The 16,747-nt window shown below is 41.5% G+C and overlaps 1 protein-coding gene across 4 annotated transcripts in view; it reads right to left on the reverse strand.

Moving 5' to 3' along the window:
- LOC139456454 (serine/threonine-protein kinase TAO1-like) overlaps nucleotides 1-15,102 on the reverse strand; it is a 34,444-nt gene extending 19,342 nt beyond the window's left edge. For 3 of the 4 annotated variants that reach the window (XM_071238177.1, XM_071238176.1, XM_071238174.1), the window contains exons 1-8: nucleotides 14,942-15,102; nucleotides 4,775-5,035; nucleotides 4,169-4,240; nucleotides 3,790-3,891; nucleotides 2,557-2,602; nucleotides 2,262-2,411; nucleotides 852-1,004; nucleotides 161-336 (exon numbers count right to left, since the gene is read on the reverse strand). In XM_071238177.1, the coding sequence (XP_071094278.1) occupies nucleotides 161-336; nucleotides 852-1,004; nucleotides 2,262-2,411; nucleotides 2,557-2,602; nucleotides 3,790-3,891; nucleotides 4,169-4,240; nucleotides 4,775-4,900 (825 nt within the window). In that variant the 5' untranslated portion in view covers nucleotides 4,901-5,035; nucleotides 14,942-15,102. Of the gene's footprint in view, nucleotides 1-160; nucleotides 337-851; nucleotides 1,005-2,261; nucleotides 2,412-2,556; nucleotides 2,603-3,789; nucleotides 3,892-4,168; nucleotides 4,241-4,774; nucleotides 5,036-14,843; nucleotides 14,886-14,941 lie in introns of those variants that run through there. The other variant, XM_071238175.1, reaches the window with a different exon arrangement.
- Nucleotides 15,103-16,747: the final 1,645 nt, after the last annotated feature.

The raw sequence follows: 16,747 nt of genomic DNA on the forward strand, positions 1-16,747 counted from the left end.
CCATGGTTATGTTTCTAATAAGCAGGATCACAATAAATCAGCATTTGGGATTTGGATTCCAAACCAACAGTTTGTGGCATGGCTAGTGAGCTACAGAGTGAAATGTGGTGTATACAACACTGAAAGAACAGTGCAGCAAGAAGTCGCAGCATCTACTCACTTGTAACAATTCTGCTGCTGAGGGTCTGTTTTCTGGGTCTTTCGCTAGACACGCGTCAACAAAATTTCTGAAGTCATCCGACCACTCTCCAGCTGACAGAGACGGGGAGTCGTTTTGAGCTATGTGGTAGAGAGCACTCATAGCGTTCATATTGAATAGAGGTGGTTTCCTCTCAGCTGAAACAGAAACACAGCTACTGAATGCCACAGCATAGCCTGTTTATCAAGGGACTGTATTTCTATGAGACTGCATAGCTTGGTCGGTAAACTTTCTGAATTTCACCACCTCAATGAATACAGTTAATGTTGAATGTAGTTAAAATGCAACATGACATAACTACAAGAATTCATCCATCCTTCCTTTCTCCTCCACCAATCTATCCCATACATAGGCCCGTGAAGAACCGCAGTAGGATAGGTCTTCAGCTACGCATGCTTGCTGTAAAGGTGATTAAGTTTGTCGTAAGAAGCGACTAACGGGATCGGGTGGTCAGGCTCGCTGACTTGGTTGATGCATGTCATCTATCCCAATGACGTGGATTGATGCTCAAGACGTCATTCACTGGACTGTCTGGCCCAGACTCGATTATTTACAGACCGCTGTCATATGGCTGGAATATGGCTGAGTGCAGCATTAAACAACAAATTCATTCACTATCCCATCCAAGCATCCAAATCTTTAACAGACTCACCAAGTTCTATACAAGTTATTCCTAAAGACCATATATCTGCCTTCCCATTGTACTGTCCTTCATCCATGGCAAGGATCACTTCAGGAGCCATCCAATATGGAGTCCCCACAAATGAGTTGGCAGGACAACATAGTGATGCAGAACCAAAGTCAGCTGAAACAGTCAATAGTCACAAGTTAAAAGACAAAATCGAAAGCATCTTCAACAATCTTTTGTATCACTGTCCTAATCTAGATGGCAATATGAAAAGAATTAGAAGGTCTTAATACTGGATCACTACAGAAGTAAAATTACCCGAAAGGCCAGAAAATTCAGGTGTTATAACTTTCCGATAACTGTTCGGATCAGTTGAAGCGAAATGATGTCACACTGCTTCATTGTTGAGAACAATACGACGTGATGTTGTCTTCAACGTCACAAACTGACATATAAGTATGTCACAATGCTTTTTCTTCTAATTTGTCATGGTTATCAGTGAAATATAGCTGAAATATTAGAATATCATAAATAATGTGTGTGTGTCTGTGTGTGAGTGTGTGTGCACTTATGCCCATTTAATATTGCTAGCCCACTGAGATACCATGCCGCTGTTTAACATGAATACCCCCTTCAGACAGTTTTTTTACTCCAAGCCGACCAGTCCTTGTTTTAGCCCCTTAATGCCAAGTGCCAAGCAGGGTAACAAGTACCATCACTGAACATCTTTTGGTATGATGCTTTGGGGGACTGAACCCCAAACCTTCCGCTCTCCGAGCTGACGCTCTACCACTAGACTATTGTCCACCGGAGACAGAAGATGAGCTGATGCAGTTGCCATCTTTCCCAAATTACAGTTAGTATTTTGTTAAGATCTTCTCGTCGGGACACCAAACCCTGATGATATGAATCATCTGCAGTACATACAGCCATGTGATTCCGAAACTCAGTTAACATTTTTATCATTACGTTGTTATTTTGACTACAGCAACTTCCAATAATACAAGTGGAGTGTCTCGATTTGACAGATGCATCACCCTACATTGACTTCATACAAGTCGATAAACAAGACGTGTAAAGCTTAAAAAAAATACTGAAATGGTTCTCGCTTTTGAAAAAATAGTGCGGACGGGCGGTGTTTTGTTTTGGAAATGAAAACAAAACGTGCGGCAGACTTTATGATGATGCAGGCGGTGCCTGAGAACCAAGGCTATATTTATTTTAGCCAAAGTAGCCGACTGTTAGGCTAAATGATGACCTTCTTTTTACAGGTTGTGGGAGTGTTGGCAGCTCAACCTTGGTGACAACAGGCTGTATAAATATGGAGAAAGGAAACAGTCATACTTGTAAAATAGGATTTTAATACTATCAATCCAATTGATATCATAAAACATTTTTTATCCTTCTTGGTTGAAATCTTTCAACAAGACCCACCTAGTTTGACGGTGCCATTTTCAGTGAGTAGAATGTTGCCTGCCTTGACATCTCGGTGAATCTTGTCCTGGCTGTGGAGGTAGGTTAGACCCTGAAGGGCATCGTGACAAATTGCCGCTATTTCCAGCTCCTTTAAGGGCATCTTTAAAACTAAAAATCAAGAAGAGGCCATTGTGAATTACTGCAGTCAACATTCGAGTGAATCAGTCAAAGTTTAGTTTCCACTGATACTTGAGTGTATCATTACAACACCTGTATCATGAGACATGGGGACAGCCTGACACGTGCAGCGTACCTTCAATAATGTCGGATGCAGATCCAAGGCAGTATTCCATAACAAGCTGAAACACAAAAAAAAAAACGATTACTAGAACATTGCAAATTATGTCGTATGTGTAGGTTTCCTCACAAGATTTCTAATAGTAGATGCCATGGTAATGACATGCAATATGTATGTTATTTTCGCAGGTTTCAGCACAAGAAAGGCCCCAATTTTCAGGCCTTCAGGACCGTAGAGACGAAAGGGACTATATCCACTATAATGTCATGATAGTATGGCAACAGTACCCCACATTATTACAATAGTTTTGAGCCAGTTGTCAACAACTGCAAAAGTATTGATTAAACCAACTTTAAGGCTTGACAGCTATATTAATCAGGTGAGGTGAAATTGGGTTTAAAGGCGCGTCCAAGATTATTGCACTTATATAGCGACGTGCATGCAAGTGTGTGTGTGTGTGTGGCTGCTTGTACTAGTCCGGACTGATGCAGATTTATAGTGCTAGCTCACTGAGATACCATGCCACAGTTTAACATGAATATCCCACTCAGACACAGTATACTGACTCCGAGCCGACCAGTCCTTGTTTTAGCCTCCTAATGCCTAGCGCCAGACAGGGTAACAAGAAGAACCATCTTTTAACGTCTTTTGGTATGACACGGCCGGGTAGACGCTCTACCACAAGACCACGGAGGCGGTCCTTTATTAATCAATGTAATAGAAATGAACAAAGTATTGCCAGCAAAGTCAAAGTTGGCCATTTTCTTCCCTGTTGCAACTAAAACCAAAGGGAAGTAACTCTAATCTGAAGTTGTAAACCTTGCTTATTGACACGACAGATTTGAAATTTGACCGCAAAAACTAAGTTATGTTTTATTTATAAGTCATTATGACTATAGAAACTATCAACTGTTATGCACGCTATGATGATATCAAAAGTGTTTTTTAAATTCCTATCGATGTAATTTAAACGAAGGGCAAACATTTGTAATCCATCAATATCTCATTACACTCGTATCAAAGCCAATCATGATGAACTTGACTTCATTTTAAATGTTTGTTTGTTGTTTAACGCTACACTCAGCAATATTCCAGCTATATGACAGTAGTCTGTAAATAGTAGCCTTTTACAACACATCATCTGACTTGAGTCAAAAGCTCTGAACAATTCAGTTTAGTGTGGGAGGAAAGCCTGAAGCGGTGCAGGTTGTAGATGTGAATGAGTTAGTTGAAACCAGTCATACACACCCATGCTGTATGCTCCTTCAAGTAACAGCCACGGTAATCAATGGTGTGCCTATGTTTCAGCTGCTTGATGAACCGGACTTCTTTCAAGATATCTTGCCATTTCTGGAAAAATTGTCACATTCAATCAGCATTAATTCCTTACACTGAATCTTCATGCTGCAGACTAAAGTGTTTCGAGGAGACTTAATTTCACATTAAGATAAAATATTTAATATTTTCCATTACATATTTTCTAGACAATATTCTTGTACAATCAATTTATTTCTCCAAATTGTTAATATTATTTACTGTGTGAAACTGGACTTATATTGAGGAAATATTTGCTTATAACAAGCATGTGGCAGACAACTAACAGCAAGGCAAGATGTGGATTACTCACGTCAGCTGATCCTTTGCCATTGTATGACATCTTCTTGATGGCAACAATCTCATTGGTGTGGACATGTCTGGCCTGTTAGAAACAACATCATCATCATTGGTTATGTTAATGAACAAACAGCATTAAAATAAGGCCTAAAAATGATATGGCTCCAATTAACTGCAATCTTACTTTAAGGCTTAAAAAACAAAAGAATTGGTTCTCAGGCAATGTTTTTTGAAAATATAGTGAGGATGGGCTGTGTCTTTATCTTCTTTTGATTTTTTTTTTTTTGGAGGGGGGCGTGGGTGCGTGTGTATGTAATCAATAAAAAAAATTCTGCCTTTCAATTCGTTTAAAAAAGGTAAGTGAGTATGTTGGCTTTGACATCTCTTTGAACAATAAATAAAGTGGGTCAGCTTAATGTGAGGGAAAAGCCCAGAGCGACCAAGGTTGTGAGTAGTAACTATTTTTGTGAAACCCACCTACACATGCATAGAGCTGACAGACTAAGAATAAAAATCGAACCTATGACAAGCAGATCCTGTCATCTAGGGTATGCATCTCTGCACAAAAAGTTGTATTGCCATAAACCATAGGTCCATCGTAAAAAGAGAATCAACTTACAAAGTAGACAGCCCCAAAGCTCCCGTGTCCTATCTCACGGAGGTCCGTGAAAATCTTCTCCGGATCCTCCGTGGAAAACAGTCCGGCTACATCAGGGTCTTTGAGGCTGCCTGGTTTGGAGGGCATGGCGGTGGCAGGTGCAGCACTGGCACTCCGCGGCAGCGGCCGCCCTCTACCTCTCTCGACAGTTGTAGCGGGGAAGTGGCTCGCCGCCAGGGCACGTTAGCGGCATAGATCACACTTGATAAGTTGCACCTCCGCCTGAATCACAACATACAAACTTATTACAAACATGCATGGTAAGACATAGTCCGTACAAAACCTGCTACAAACTTGAGCCTTCTACAAACTTGAGGTATTCTTAAGGCCTAGTCTGGGAAATCATCAAATAATTTTTTCAAGGATTAAAGTAAGACACCAGTGTGCTTTCAAACATATTCACCGGAAGGGCTCTAGTTGCACATCCATATACACCAAATAAATATTTCAGTTCTTACGCCTGTGTTTCACATTCAATATTATTTTTATGACCTACTTATTATTTGCTACATGATGTCATCAGACATCATAAAAAAAATAAAAATAACTAAGACATGTATTTAACAGCCGAATTAACAATGGTTGACTAATTCAAGGAATTTTTGAGGACACGTTTAGAAAGTGTTACATTTTGAAAGCATCATGAAATCTAAGACCTTTTCAAAACTGTTAAAACCTTGTGACAAAAAAACAATTTGACTCAAAATCATGCATTCATTCAACACTCTCACTTTTAGTGATACTTTTCACTTGTAATAAATATTCTTAACATCTGATTTGTTTAAAAATATATTTCCACCCTTGCCGAACTAGGCTGATATTCCTGGGCTCGATTGTAGCGCCACCAGTGGTTATTACGAGTTATGTCCCTTCTAAACCTCTCCTATGGACCAATTAGATTCCACCTCGCATATCACTTGCATTTGATTCAAACAAGACGATCTGATCGATAATCAAGGTCTCTATTGTGATAAAACAGGGTCTTAAATCGCGAAGTGCATCAGATCACGTGAGCACCTTGATTAAAATCATGAAAAGATTTGGAAAATATCTGTTGACAAGGAGTTGGCGGTGCACATGCTTTGCAAATCCTGCAATCGACCGAAATCAGCACGACAGTTTACCAACCGGATTTCGATTTTGTTACGCAATTTGATTGGACTATGCATAGACTCGTTAGCCCAGCCAAAATGTAACTCCATAACACCAGCCTAGTTCGGCAAGGGTGGAAACTGGACTTTTATAGTCAGTTAACTCACTTGCCTAGGGAAGATGGTTTTGGGATAAAAGATCAAACAATATCTCCTTGTATTTTCAACTTACTATTCCTTGGCAACATCCTAATGCACACTGCACTTGCCAAAACCTCATTTTCAGAAGATTTTAGTGTTAATGTAAGGATTTCGCATTTGCATTAATTATTAAACCAAACGGAAGTTTACTAGACTCAGGCTTCGGACAAGAGGCTAAAGTCACAGACTGTGTACATGATCAGAATAATAATGATCCTAAAATCGCATCTAAAAGTTTGTGAATGTTAACACAGATGCTTGCGATTCTACCATAGCAATGAATGTGATCAAGTTAATATAATCACCACAATCTATAGCATTAGTATGGTATTTAACTTTCAATACCAAATACTGACACAGGCAGACAGGTTTTCATGAATTCACTTTGGTGGTCATAAAGAGGGCCGTGGATCACTTCCATTGAGAGGCGGCAGTGTAGGCTTTTCACAGACAAACAAATTGAATTTGAAAAGAGGCCATTGAAATTGAAAACTCAATGTTTATACAGTACCACACATAAATAGTAGTTCTCGTAGTCGACTATTTGATCAACACTAGCCAAGGTACGGGAGTAAATATCACAGAGGGTATTTATATTATAATGATTAAATATGTACAATGTTCTGATAAAAAAACAACAACATGAAATGCAGACTTAACATGATTAAAACCAAGAAGTTACAGTGTTTGAAATTAAGCAATAAAGTAAAAAGGTCCTTTCACAACCCCAATATTAAAAGTTGAAGATTTAACTTTAAGGGCCCCCCCCAGACTATACATCATAGAAGACCTCAAGAGCCCCAGGACGCCCCTTTAACATTGTTTAGTTTTATTGTATATCAGGTATTATAATTTGAAAGTTTTATATTAGTTCGATACTATGAAATGTACATGAAAAAGGTTTCAATATTTGATGTTTATTATGAAATCGTATTTCAGTTAAAACAATGTGCGTGATCTCAATATTCGACTTAGAGAGAGCCCACAATGACAAAGGTCACAGATATTTAACAACCAGCTGACATGGTAGAGCCATGGCGCTACACAGACCAGCAGGGCTCGATTTAAGGAACTTGATTTAACTTGCACCAGGTGCATGTCCACATGAAAACCAAGTTGCACCAGACAAAACCAGGTTGCACCCTGTTCCAAAATTTGATCAAAGTTGAAACATAGGCTGGTCTGCCGCCAGTCACACAAACTAATGGCGCATTGCTGTAAAACATAATAGGAACATGTGCACATAATATTCAAGTACCCAGAGTTTGAGGACGTCAAGCCTACAAGAAAGCATGACAAGTACATGTGATCAGGGATTAGTGGTGTAGTGTGGTGAATAAATGTGAGAGGTACTGAGTATGTTCAAAGATAAATTTTGTGTGGACAAAAAAGGTTCCGTCAGACACAAATTTGAAATGTTTGACGTGCACTTGATGCATGTAGACATGAATATTAGGTTGCATTTTCTAATAATAGGTTGCACTTGGGCATTTAATAAGCTAAACCGAGCCCTGACCAGGGTCATTAATGGGGCAGGTCTGTGATTTGAAAGAATGGACAGGAATGTGCAAACTCCAAAATTAAGCATGAAAGTGAATGGGTCCTTGTTATTATCCAATTGAAAGTTCCATTGTAACATAAGACAGCTTGTCCCAGATAAGTTAAATTCCATAAGGACTAGCTCTGTAGTAGATCATTTTTGCAGAAAAGTAAAACAATTTTTTTATTTCTAACCATGTATAACATCCATTGTTCAAGACTGCCATGACCCAATGATTAAAATTCAAGGACGCTCAGTAAAACGCTGATAGCGTGACAAGTGGTCACTATCTACTTCCCTGTCCTAAGATAGTAGCAACCTGATATAAGATTTACTGTCAAATTGAAGTACCGAATATTTTCAATATTATCAGATACTAAGGAAGAGGATTTATAGATGTCTACTTCTTTATTATGTGCAACACAACGTTTTGTAGTATATACTTTACGCCTTCATTACGTGAATGTTCCCTGAAATGTTGTGTTCGTCATAATAAAGAAGTTGATATCCATAAATTCTCTTCCTCATGTGTATCACTTCTAAATGCCTTTCAAAGACTTGATTATCAGGTAATGTTGTGAAACATCTGAGGTAAAACTTAAGTCACAATACGATATGTATTGCGATGCCCTTAGTTACGTCAAATTACATGGAAAGGTCTTGACTAAAATTATTTCAGAGCAGGTTCAAAAGTAAAGGCCAGCTGTAGACACATGTTCATAGGGGCTATTTTTAGTAGTAAACTTGAAATACTTATCATGCTAATTACAACACATTGTGTGATACCTGACTCACAAAAAGGCTGAGGTCATTAAATAAGAAGTAAGATATATTTTAGCAAGTGTGTTGTCTTGTATCGATACAAAAGCATTATGTATCATGCACCGCATCTTCACACACAAAAAAATCACAATGCAAGATGTGCCACGCACCTGTAATCTTTTATGAAGGCTGAGGTGAGGTGAGGTGAAATGGGGTTTAACGTCGCGTCCAAGATGATTGCACTTATATAGCGACGTGCATGTACGTGTGTGTGGCTGCTTGTACTAGTCCGGACTGATGCCGGTTTATAGTGCTAGCTCACTGAGATACCATGCCACAGTTTAACATGAATACCCCACTCAGACACAGTATACTGACTCCGAGCCGACCACTTAATCCCGAGCTCCAGACAGGGTAACAGCAAGTACCATCTTTTAACATCTTTTGGTATGTCGCGGCCGGGGATCGGACCCCGGACCTTCCGCTCTCCGGGCGGACACTCTACCACTAGACCACGGAGGCGGTCTTTTTGAAGGCTGAAACTACATGATGAGACCATATACATAAACATGGTATTCGGACAGTACCCTGGAAAGAGGTCAGAAACATAAGCTCAAACAAACATCCAGTTGTTAGGAGGGCACTTTACGAAGAGACATAAGCACAAATTTAGTCTACAGTCAGTTGTGAGGGGGGTACTTTGTGAAGGGAGCCGAGACATGATCACAAACCTACAGTCAGTTGTGAGGGGGGTGCTTTGTGAAGGGGGCCGAGACATAATCACAAACCTACAGTCAGTTGTGAGGAGGGTACTTTGTGAAGGGGGCCGAGACATAATCACAAACCTACAGTCAGTTGTGAGGAGGGTACTTTGTGAAGGGGGCCGAGACATAATCACAAACCTACAGTCAGTTGTGAGGGGGGTACATTGTGAAGGGGGCCGAGACATAATCACAAACCTACAGTCAGTTGTGAGAAGGGTACATTGTGAAGGGGGGCGAGACATAATCACAAACCTACAGTCAGTTGTGAGGGGGGTACTTTGTTAAAGGGTCTGAGACATAATCACAAACCTACAGTCAGTTGTGAGGGGGGTACTTTGTGAAGGGGGCCGAGACATGATCACAAACCTACAGTCAGTTGTGAGGGGGGTACTTTGTGAAGGGGTCCGAGACATGATGACAAACCTACAGTCAGTTGTGAGGGGGGTACTTTGTGAAGGGGGGCGAGACATGATCACAAACCTACAGTCAGTTGTGAGGAGGGTACTTTGTGAAGGGGGGCGAGACATAATCACAAACCTACAGTCAGTTGTGAGGAGGGTACTTTGTGAAGGGGGCCGAGACATAATCACAAACCTACAGTCAGTTGTGAGGAGGGTACTTTGTGAAGGGGGGCGAGACATGATCACAAACCTACAGTCAGTTGTGAGGGGGGTACTTTGTGAAGGGGTCCGAGACATGATCACAAACCTACAGTCAGTTGTGAGGAGGGTACTTTGTGAAGGGGGGCGAGACATGATCACAAACCTACAGTCAGTTGTGAGGGGGGGTACTTTGTGAAGGGGGGCGAGACATGATCACAAACCTACAGTCAGTTGTGAGGAGGGTACTTTGTGAAGGGGGCCGAGACATAATCACAAACCTACAGTCAGTTGTGAGGGGGGTACATTGTGAAGGGGGCCGAGACATAATCACAAACCTACAGTCAGTTGTGAGGAGGGTACATTGTGAAGGGGGGCGAGACATAATCACAAACCTACAGTCAGTTGTGAGGGGGGTACTTTGTTAAAGGGTCTGAGACATAATCACAAACCTACAGTCAGTTGTGAGGGGGGTACATTGTGAAGGGGGCCGAGACATAATCACAAACCTACAGTCAGTTGTGAGAAGGGTACATTGTGAAGGGGGGCGAGACATAATCACAAACCTACAGTCAGTTGTGAGGGGGGTACTTTGTTAAAGGGTCTGAGACATAATCACAAACCTACAGTCAGTTGTGAGGGGGGTACTTTGTGAAGGGGGCCGAGACATGATCACAAACCTACAGTCAGTTGTGAGGGGGGGTACTTTGTGAAGGGGTCCGAGACATGATGACAAACCTACAGTCAGTTGTGAGGGGGGTACTTTGTGAAGGGGGGCGAGACATGATCACAAACCTACAGTCAGTTGTGAGGAGGGTACTTTGTGAAGGGGGGCGAGACATAATCACAAACCTACAGTCAGTTGTGAGGAGGGTACTTTGTGAAGGGGGCCGAGACATAATCACAAACCTACAGTCAGTTGTGAGGAGGGTACTTTGTGAAGGGGGGCGAGACATGATCACAAACCTACAGTCAGTTGTGAGGGGGGTACTTTGTGAAGGGGTCCGAGACATGATCACAAACCTACAGTCAGTTGTGAGGAGGGTACTTTGTGAAGGGGGGCGAGACATGATCACAAACCTACAGTCAGTTGTGAGGGGGGGGTACTTTGTGAAGGGGGGCGAGACATGATCACAAACCTACAGTCAGTTGTGAGGAGGGTACTTTGTGAAGGGGGCCGAGACATAATCACAAACCTACAGTCAGTTGTGAGGGGGGTACATTGTGAAGGGGGCCGAGACATAATCACAAACCTACAGTCAGTTGTGAGGAGGGTACATTGTGAAGGGGGGCGAGACATAATCACAAACCTACAGTCAGTTGTGAGGGGGGTACTTTGTTAAAGGGTCTGAGACATAATCACAAACCTACAGTCAGTTGTGAGGGGGGTACTTTGTGAAGGGGGCCGAGACATGATCACAAACCTACAGTCAGTTGTGAGGGGGGTACTTTGTGAAGGGAGCCGAGACATGATCACAAACCTACAGTCAGTTGTGAGGGGGGTACTTTGTTAAAGGGTCTGAGACATAATCACAAACCTACAGTCAGTTGTGAGGGGGGTACTTTGTGAAGGGGGCCGAGACATGATCACAAACCTACAGTCAGTTGTGAGGGGGGTACTTTGTGAAGGGGTCCGAGACATGATGACAAACCTACAGTCAGTTGTGAGGGGGGTACTTTGTGAAGGGGGGCGAGACATGATCACAAACCTACAGTCAGTTGTGAGGAGGGTACTTTGTGAAGGGGGGCGAGACATAATCACAAACCTACAGTCAGTTGTGAGGAGGGTACATTGTGAAGGGGGCCGAGACATAATCACAAACCTACAGTCAGTTGTGAGGAGGGTACTTTGTGAAGGGGGGCGAGACATGATCACAAACCTACAGTCAGTTGTGAGGGGGGTACTTTGTGAAGGGGTCCGAGACATGATCACAAACCTACAGTCAGTTGTGAGGAGGGTACTTTGTGAAGGGGGGCGAGACATGATCACAAACCTACAGTCAGTTGTGAGGGGGGGTACTTTGTGAAGGGGGGCGAGACATGATCACAAACCTACAGTCAGTTGTGAGGAGGGTACTTTGTGAAGGGGGCCGAGACATAATCACAAACCTACAGTCAGTTGTGAGGGGGGTACATTGTGAAGGGGGCCGAGACATAATCACAAACCTACAGTCAGTTGTGAGGAGGGTACATTGTGAAGGGGGGCGAGACATAATCACAAACCTACAGTCAGTTGTGAGGGGGGTACTTTGTTAAAGGGTCTGAGACATAATCACAAACCTACAGTCAGTTGTGAGGGGGGTACTTTGTGAAGGGGGCCGAGACATGATCACAAACCTACAGTCAGTTGTGAGGGGGGTACTTTGTGAAGGGGTCCGAGACATGATGACAAACCTACAGTCAGTTGTGAGGGGGGTACTTTGTGAAGGGGGGCGAGACATGATCACAAACCTACAGTCAGTTGTGAGGAGGGTACTTTGTGAAGGGGGGCGAGACATAATCACAAACCTACAGTCAGTTGTGAGGAGGGTACTTTGTGAAGGGGGCCGAGACATAATCACAAACCTACAGTCAGTTGTGAGGAGGGTACTTTGTGAAGGGGGGCGAGACATGATCACAAACCTACAGTCAGTTGTGAGGGGGGTACTTTGTGAAGGGGTCCGAGACATGATCACAAACCTACAGTCAGTTGTGAGGAGGGTACTTTGTGAAGGGGGGCGAGACATGATCACAAACCTACAGTCAGTTGTGAGGGGGGGTACTTTGTGAAGGGGGGCGAGACATGATCACAAACCTACAGTCAGTTGTGAGGAGGGTACTTTGTGAAGGGGGCCGAGACATAATCACAAACCTACAGTCAGTTGAGAGGAGGGTACTTTGTGAAGGGGGCCGAGACATAATCACAAACCTACAGTCAGTTGTGAGGAGGGTACTTTGTGAAGGGGGCCGAGACATAATCACAAACCTACAGTCAGTTGTGAGGAGGGTACATTGTGAAGGGGGGCGAGACATAATCACAAACCTACAGTCAGTTGTGAGGGGGGTACTTTGTGAAGGTGGGCGAGACATAATCACAAACCTACAGTCAGTTGTGAGGAGGGTACTTTGTGAAGGGGGCCGAGACATAATCACAAACCTACAGTCAGTTGTGAGGGGGGTACTTTGTTAAAGGGTCTGAGACATAATCACAAACCTACAGTCAGTTGTGAGGGGGGTACTTTGTGCAGGGGGCTGAGACATGATCACAAACCTACAGTCAGTTGTGAGGGGGGTACTTTGTAAAGGGGGGCGAGACATGATCACAAACCTACAGTTAGTTGTGAGGAGGGTACATTGTGAAGGGGGCCGAGACATAATCACAAACCTACAGTCAGTTGTGAGGGGGGTACTTTGTGAAGGGGGGCGAGACATGATCACAAACCTACAGTCAGTTGTGAGGAGGGTACTTTGTGAAGGTGGGCGAGACATAATCACAAACCTACAGTCAGTTGTGAGGAGGGTACTTTGTGAAGGGGGCCGAGACATAATCACAAACCTACAGTCAGTTGTGAGGGGGGTACTTTGTGAAGGGGGCCGAGACATAATCACAAACCTACAGTCAGTTGTGAGGAGGGTACTTTGTGAAGGGGGCAGAGACATAATCACAAACCTACAGTCAGTTGTGAGGAGGGTACTTTGTGGACAGATCAGAGACATATACTACAAACTTACAGCAAAGAGGTCTGAGACTGAAAAAGTTCTGAGTCAGCTCAGTTTTTTTAATAGTTTCTTGTAAATTACTCATTAACATAGAATGTCCTTTGCATAAAACATATCACAACAATGGCTTGAGCGGCAATTGATTCTGCCTGCCATGATGTTACAATGATGTATAAGTATTTATAAAATAATTATAACTGTCATGATTGTCAAGGTCTATTATCAAATTATTGGGAATAATTATGAAATTATTTGATTGATTATATTGATCCATCTTTCAGAGCAGCGGTGATCTCAGCATCTTCCTCCTTAAACATGTTCATGTTGTTAACCGTCATTTAACTTGTCAAATACCAACAACAAAACAGTTAGGGAAATACAACAGTACTATGCTGCTTTTAACAGTATTCCAACCACATCACTGCACGGGAGAAGAAAAATGAGCTCCACACACTTTTTTCTTGTGAGTAATCAAATCCTGATCTTTACCGTGATGAGCCATTGCCTTAAACATCAATCAACACTGAATTACAAAACATTAATTACAAACACATGGTGCGATGTTTTGTCTATTTCAAATACAAGCATGGTAAGTGGGGATAAACTTTGAAATTTCCAAAGTATCATTGCATCATTTGGGAATGGAAAAAGAAAATGTCAAATTACTATTCTTATATTCATGACATGTGTCTTGTCATGTATGTGATGCACAGTGTCAGACCTTCTAGTTTATGCATTTCATTCCAAATACTTGTGAGCATAACATATATTCAGAATCACCATCAGGAAATCTGAACGGACATTACTTTCATAAAACTAAGATACTAAACAACAGTCAACACATGCATTCTACGAATGTGACTGAAATGCATTGTATAGCTACTCAATGGCATTAACAGTGGATCTATGATGTTAAAAGTAATTTAACAAAGTTTGAAACTCAATACTATGAATGTCTGTAGCATAATGTGACAACTTTGACATTTCAACAAGGTAAACATGGGGGTACATGGCAACTTTTTTATGACAAGCATTAACTTAACGAAATGTCAAATAGACACTGTGACATGCAAACGAAAGTAAAGTATTCGTGGTGATATGATCAGTTGCGCACGGGTAGCCGAATTTCTCGAACAAGGGTGTGTTGATTTCAAAGTAGGACGATCACAGACAAGCCAAGGGGAGTGTTAGCTGCTATGTCAACTCTTCGGTTAGCTGACCCCAAATAATTCTCCGTAGGTTATGATCACTATTGATTAGTACGACAAACTATGCCAAAACATACAGAATGTGACAATACATTGGATATAATGACTATCTGCACTACAACGATGCAACGAACTGTATACAAGAATGTTTTCTATAATGAAGCACCTTGCAGTAAATTCCTTTCCGACCCAATATGGCGATTCAGACATGCGCCGTTAGGGGTTACGATTTTCAAACAAAAAAGTGTTCTGAAAAGACCTTACTTTAGGTCGTTTCCGTCTCGTGTGACAACCAATTCGTTCCTCAAACTTCCAAGATTAGTTAGCGCACAACCATTGTTGTAGAGTTTGAGTATAGGGGTATCAAATCTTGTTTTCCCTTTCACCTCTCGAACAAGGAAACACTATGCATTACGTCACCGGAAGTTGCTTCGAGCACCAACTAGAATATCGGTTGATGATTGGTCCAAAATAGAGCAATTTGACATTCCACTCGAGTTTTCTTTTGAAATCAACTTTGTCGGAAATATAATGGATATATTTATAACTTGTGGACACAGCAAGCAAATAGTTATAAATGAGACGTGAAAAGCATTAGGTGTGTCTCAAAGTCCCCTTAACAAGTGCTATGTATCAAAAACTTAAGCCACAATATTTTGACCCAAATAAATGTTAACAGTTCATAGAAGGTGATAAGTACATTTCCATTTACTGTGGTGTAATCATAATTCAGTGGTCGTTTGGTCCTAGCTTCGAGCTTTCGTATAAGTGAAAAATGAGGGGGTTTCTTTTTATCAATTAATGATTACTTCAATCTGATATTATGCGATATAGACCCTATATGTTAGTCGTATATTAATGTACAATTATAAAGACATATTAAATACTTTTTCGTCATTGTAGAAAAATAAAACAGTTGGGATCCCAACCGTGAGATACTTTCATGACTCCAAAATATGTAACGAAAGTCCCCTGTCAAAATATTAATTAAAATGCACCCCTATTGTATGCATATCTTTTTTATTTTGGCAACGTATGGTCATCGACACATTGATGATAAGTATATCTGATAATTTAATTGGTTAGTTTAATTCGGCGATACTCGTGATATCCGTGTCTGCTTTATTGTATAGCAATGTTTATAAACAATCTCACTTCAAGTGTCACTTTTAATTATAATCATTATCATTTTTGGAGTTTGAATTATCAAAAGAGCCAGCCTAATAAGTTAGAATTGGTCCCTATCCAAAAGTGATTGGATTTTTAATATCAAGCAAACTCGTTATCCGTCTTTTACGACAGGTATAATCGCCTCCTGCTACACGCAGGATTGATGGAGAAGACCAAATCTAATCTGGATCTTAACGGGTCAAAGTGACCATACAGTGAATGAGGATTACATGTATACTTTGATGATGTGATAAATTATGTTTTACATTGGCTGGCGGCATCAATATGTGCAGCTGTAGGACAGACACCCACCTGTCTTCGTGGTCAACTGGGGTTAGTTATCGTCATGAGGTTTATAGGCTCATCTAAGTCGTGGTGTCCTTGCGCATAGGATTGTTCGTCAGTTTGAACTGCAGAAGGAAAAAACAAGACAACAGCAAGCTCGTGTGTCTGTGGACTGTTTTAGGAACATAATCATCCGTGTATTGTGTTGGTTGGGATTTTGAATGGCGATAAGATATTTGTTCAGCTACAGTTACAAAACCAGATATAGTTTTTATTTCAAACTATATGAGCCTAACTATTTAAAAAAACAAAAACACCATGCAACAATGTCATTTTTGAGGCAGGCAACTATTGTATTTTCAACAGACTGATGCATAATTATTTTTTGAAGATGACACGTTAAAACAGCGTTGACCAACTCACTCACTCACCCTGGCAAGTCAGCCAGCGGACACATTTGTCGCCCTTCAGTGGTCGTAGATAAGTCGGAAGTACCCAAATGAGTCAACAGACATAATCCGAAACTACCCGCCCACAGATTTCCACTGCAACATTAGTAATACCACATTGGGGTTAATTTCCTCCCGCATTTTAAGCTGGCATGCAGCGATATAT

This window comes from Haliotis cracherodii, unplaced genomic scaffold (genome assembly GCF_022045235.1).
Source record: "Haliotis cracherodii isolate W230 unplaced genomic scaffold, xgHalCrac1.p SCAF_11, whole genome shotgun sequence".
Taxonomy (NCBI): Eukaryota; Metazoa; Mollusca; class Gastropoda; order Lepetellida; family Haliotidae; genus Haliotis; species Haliotis cracherodii.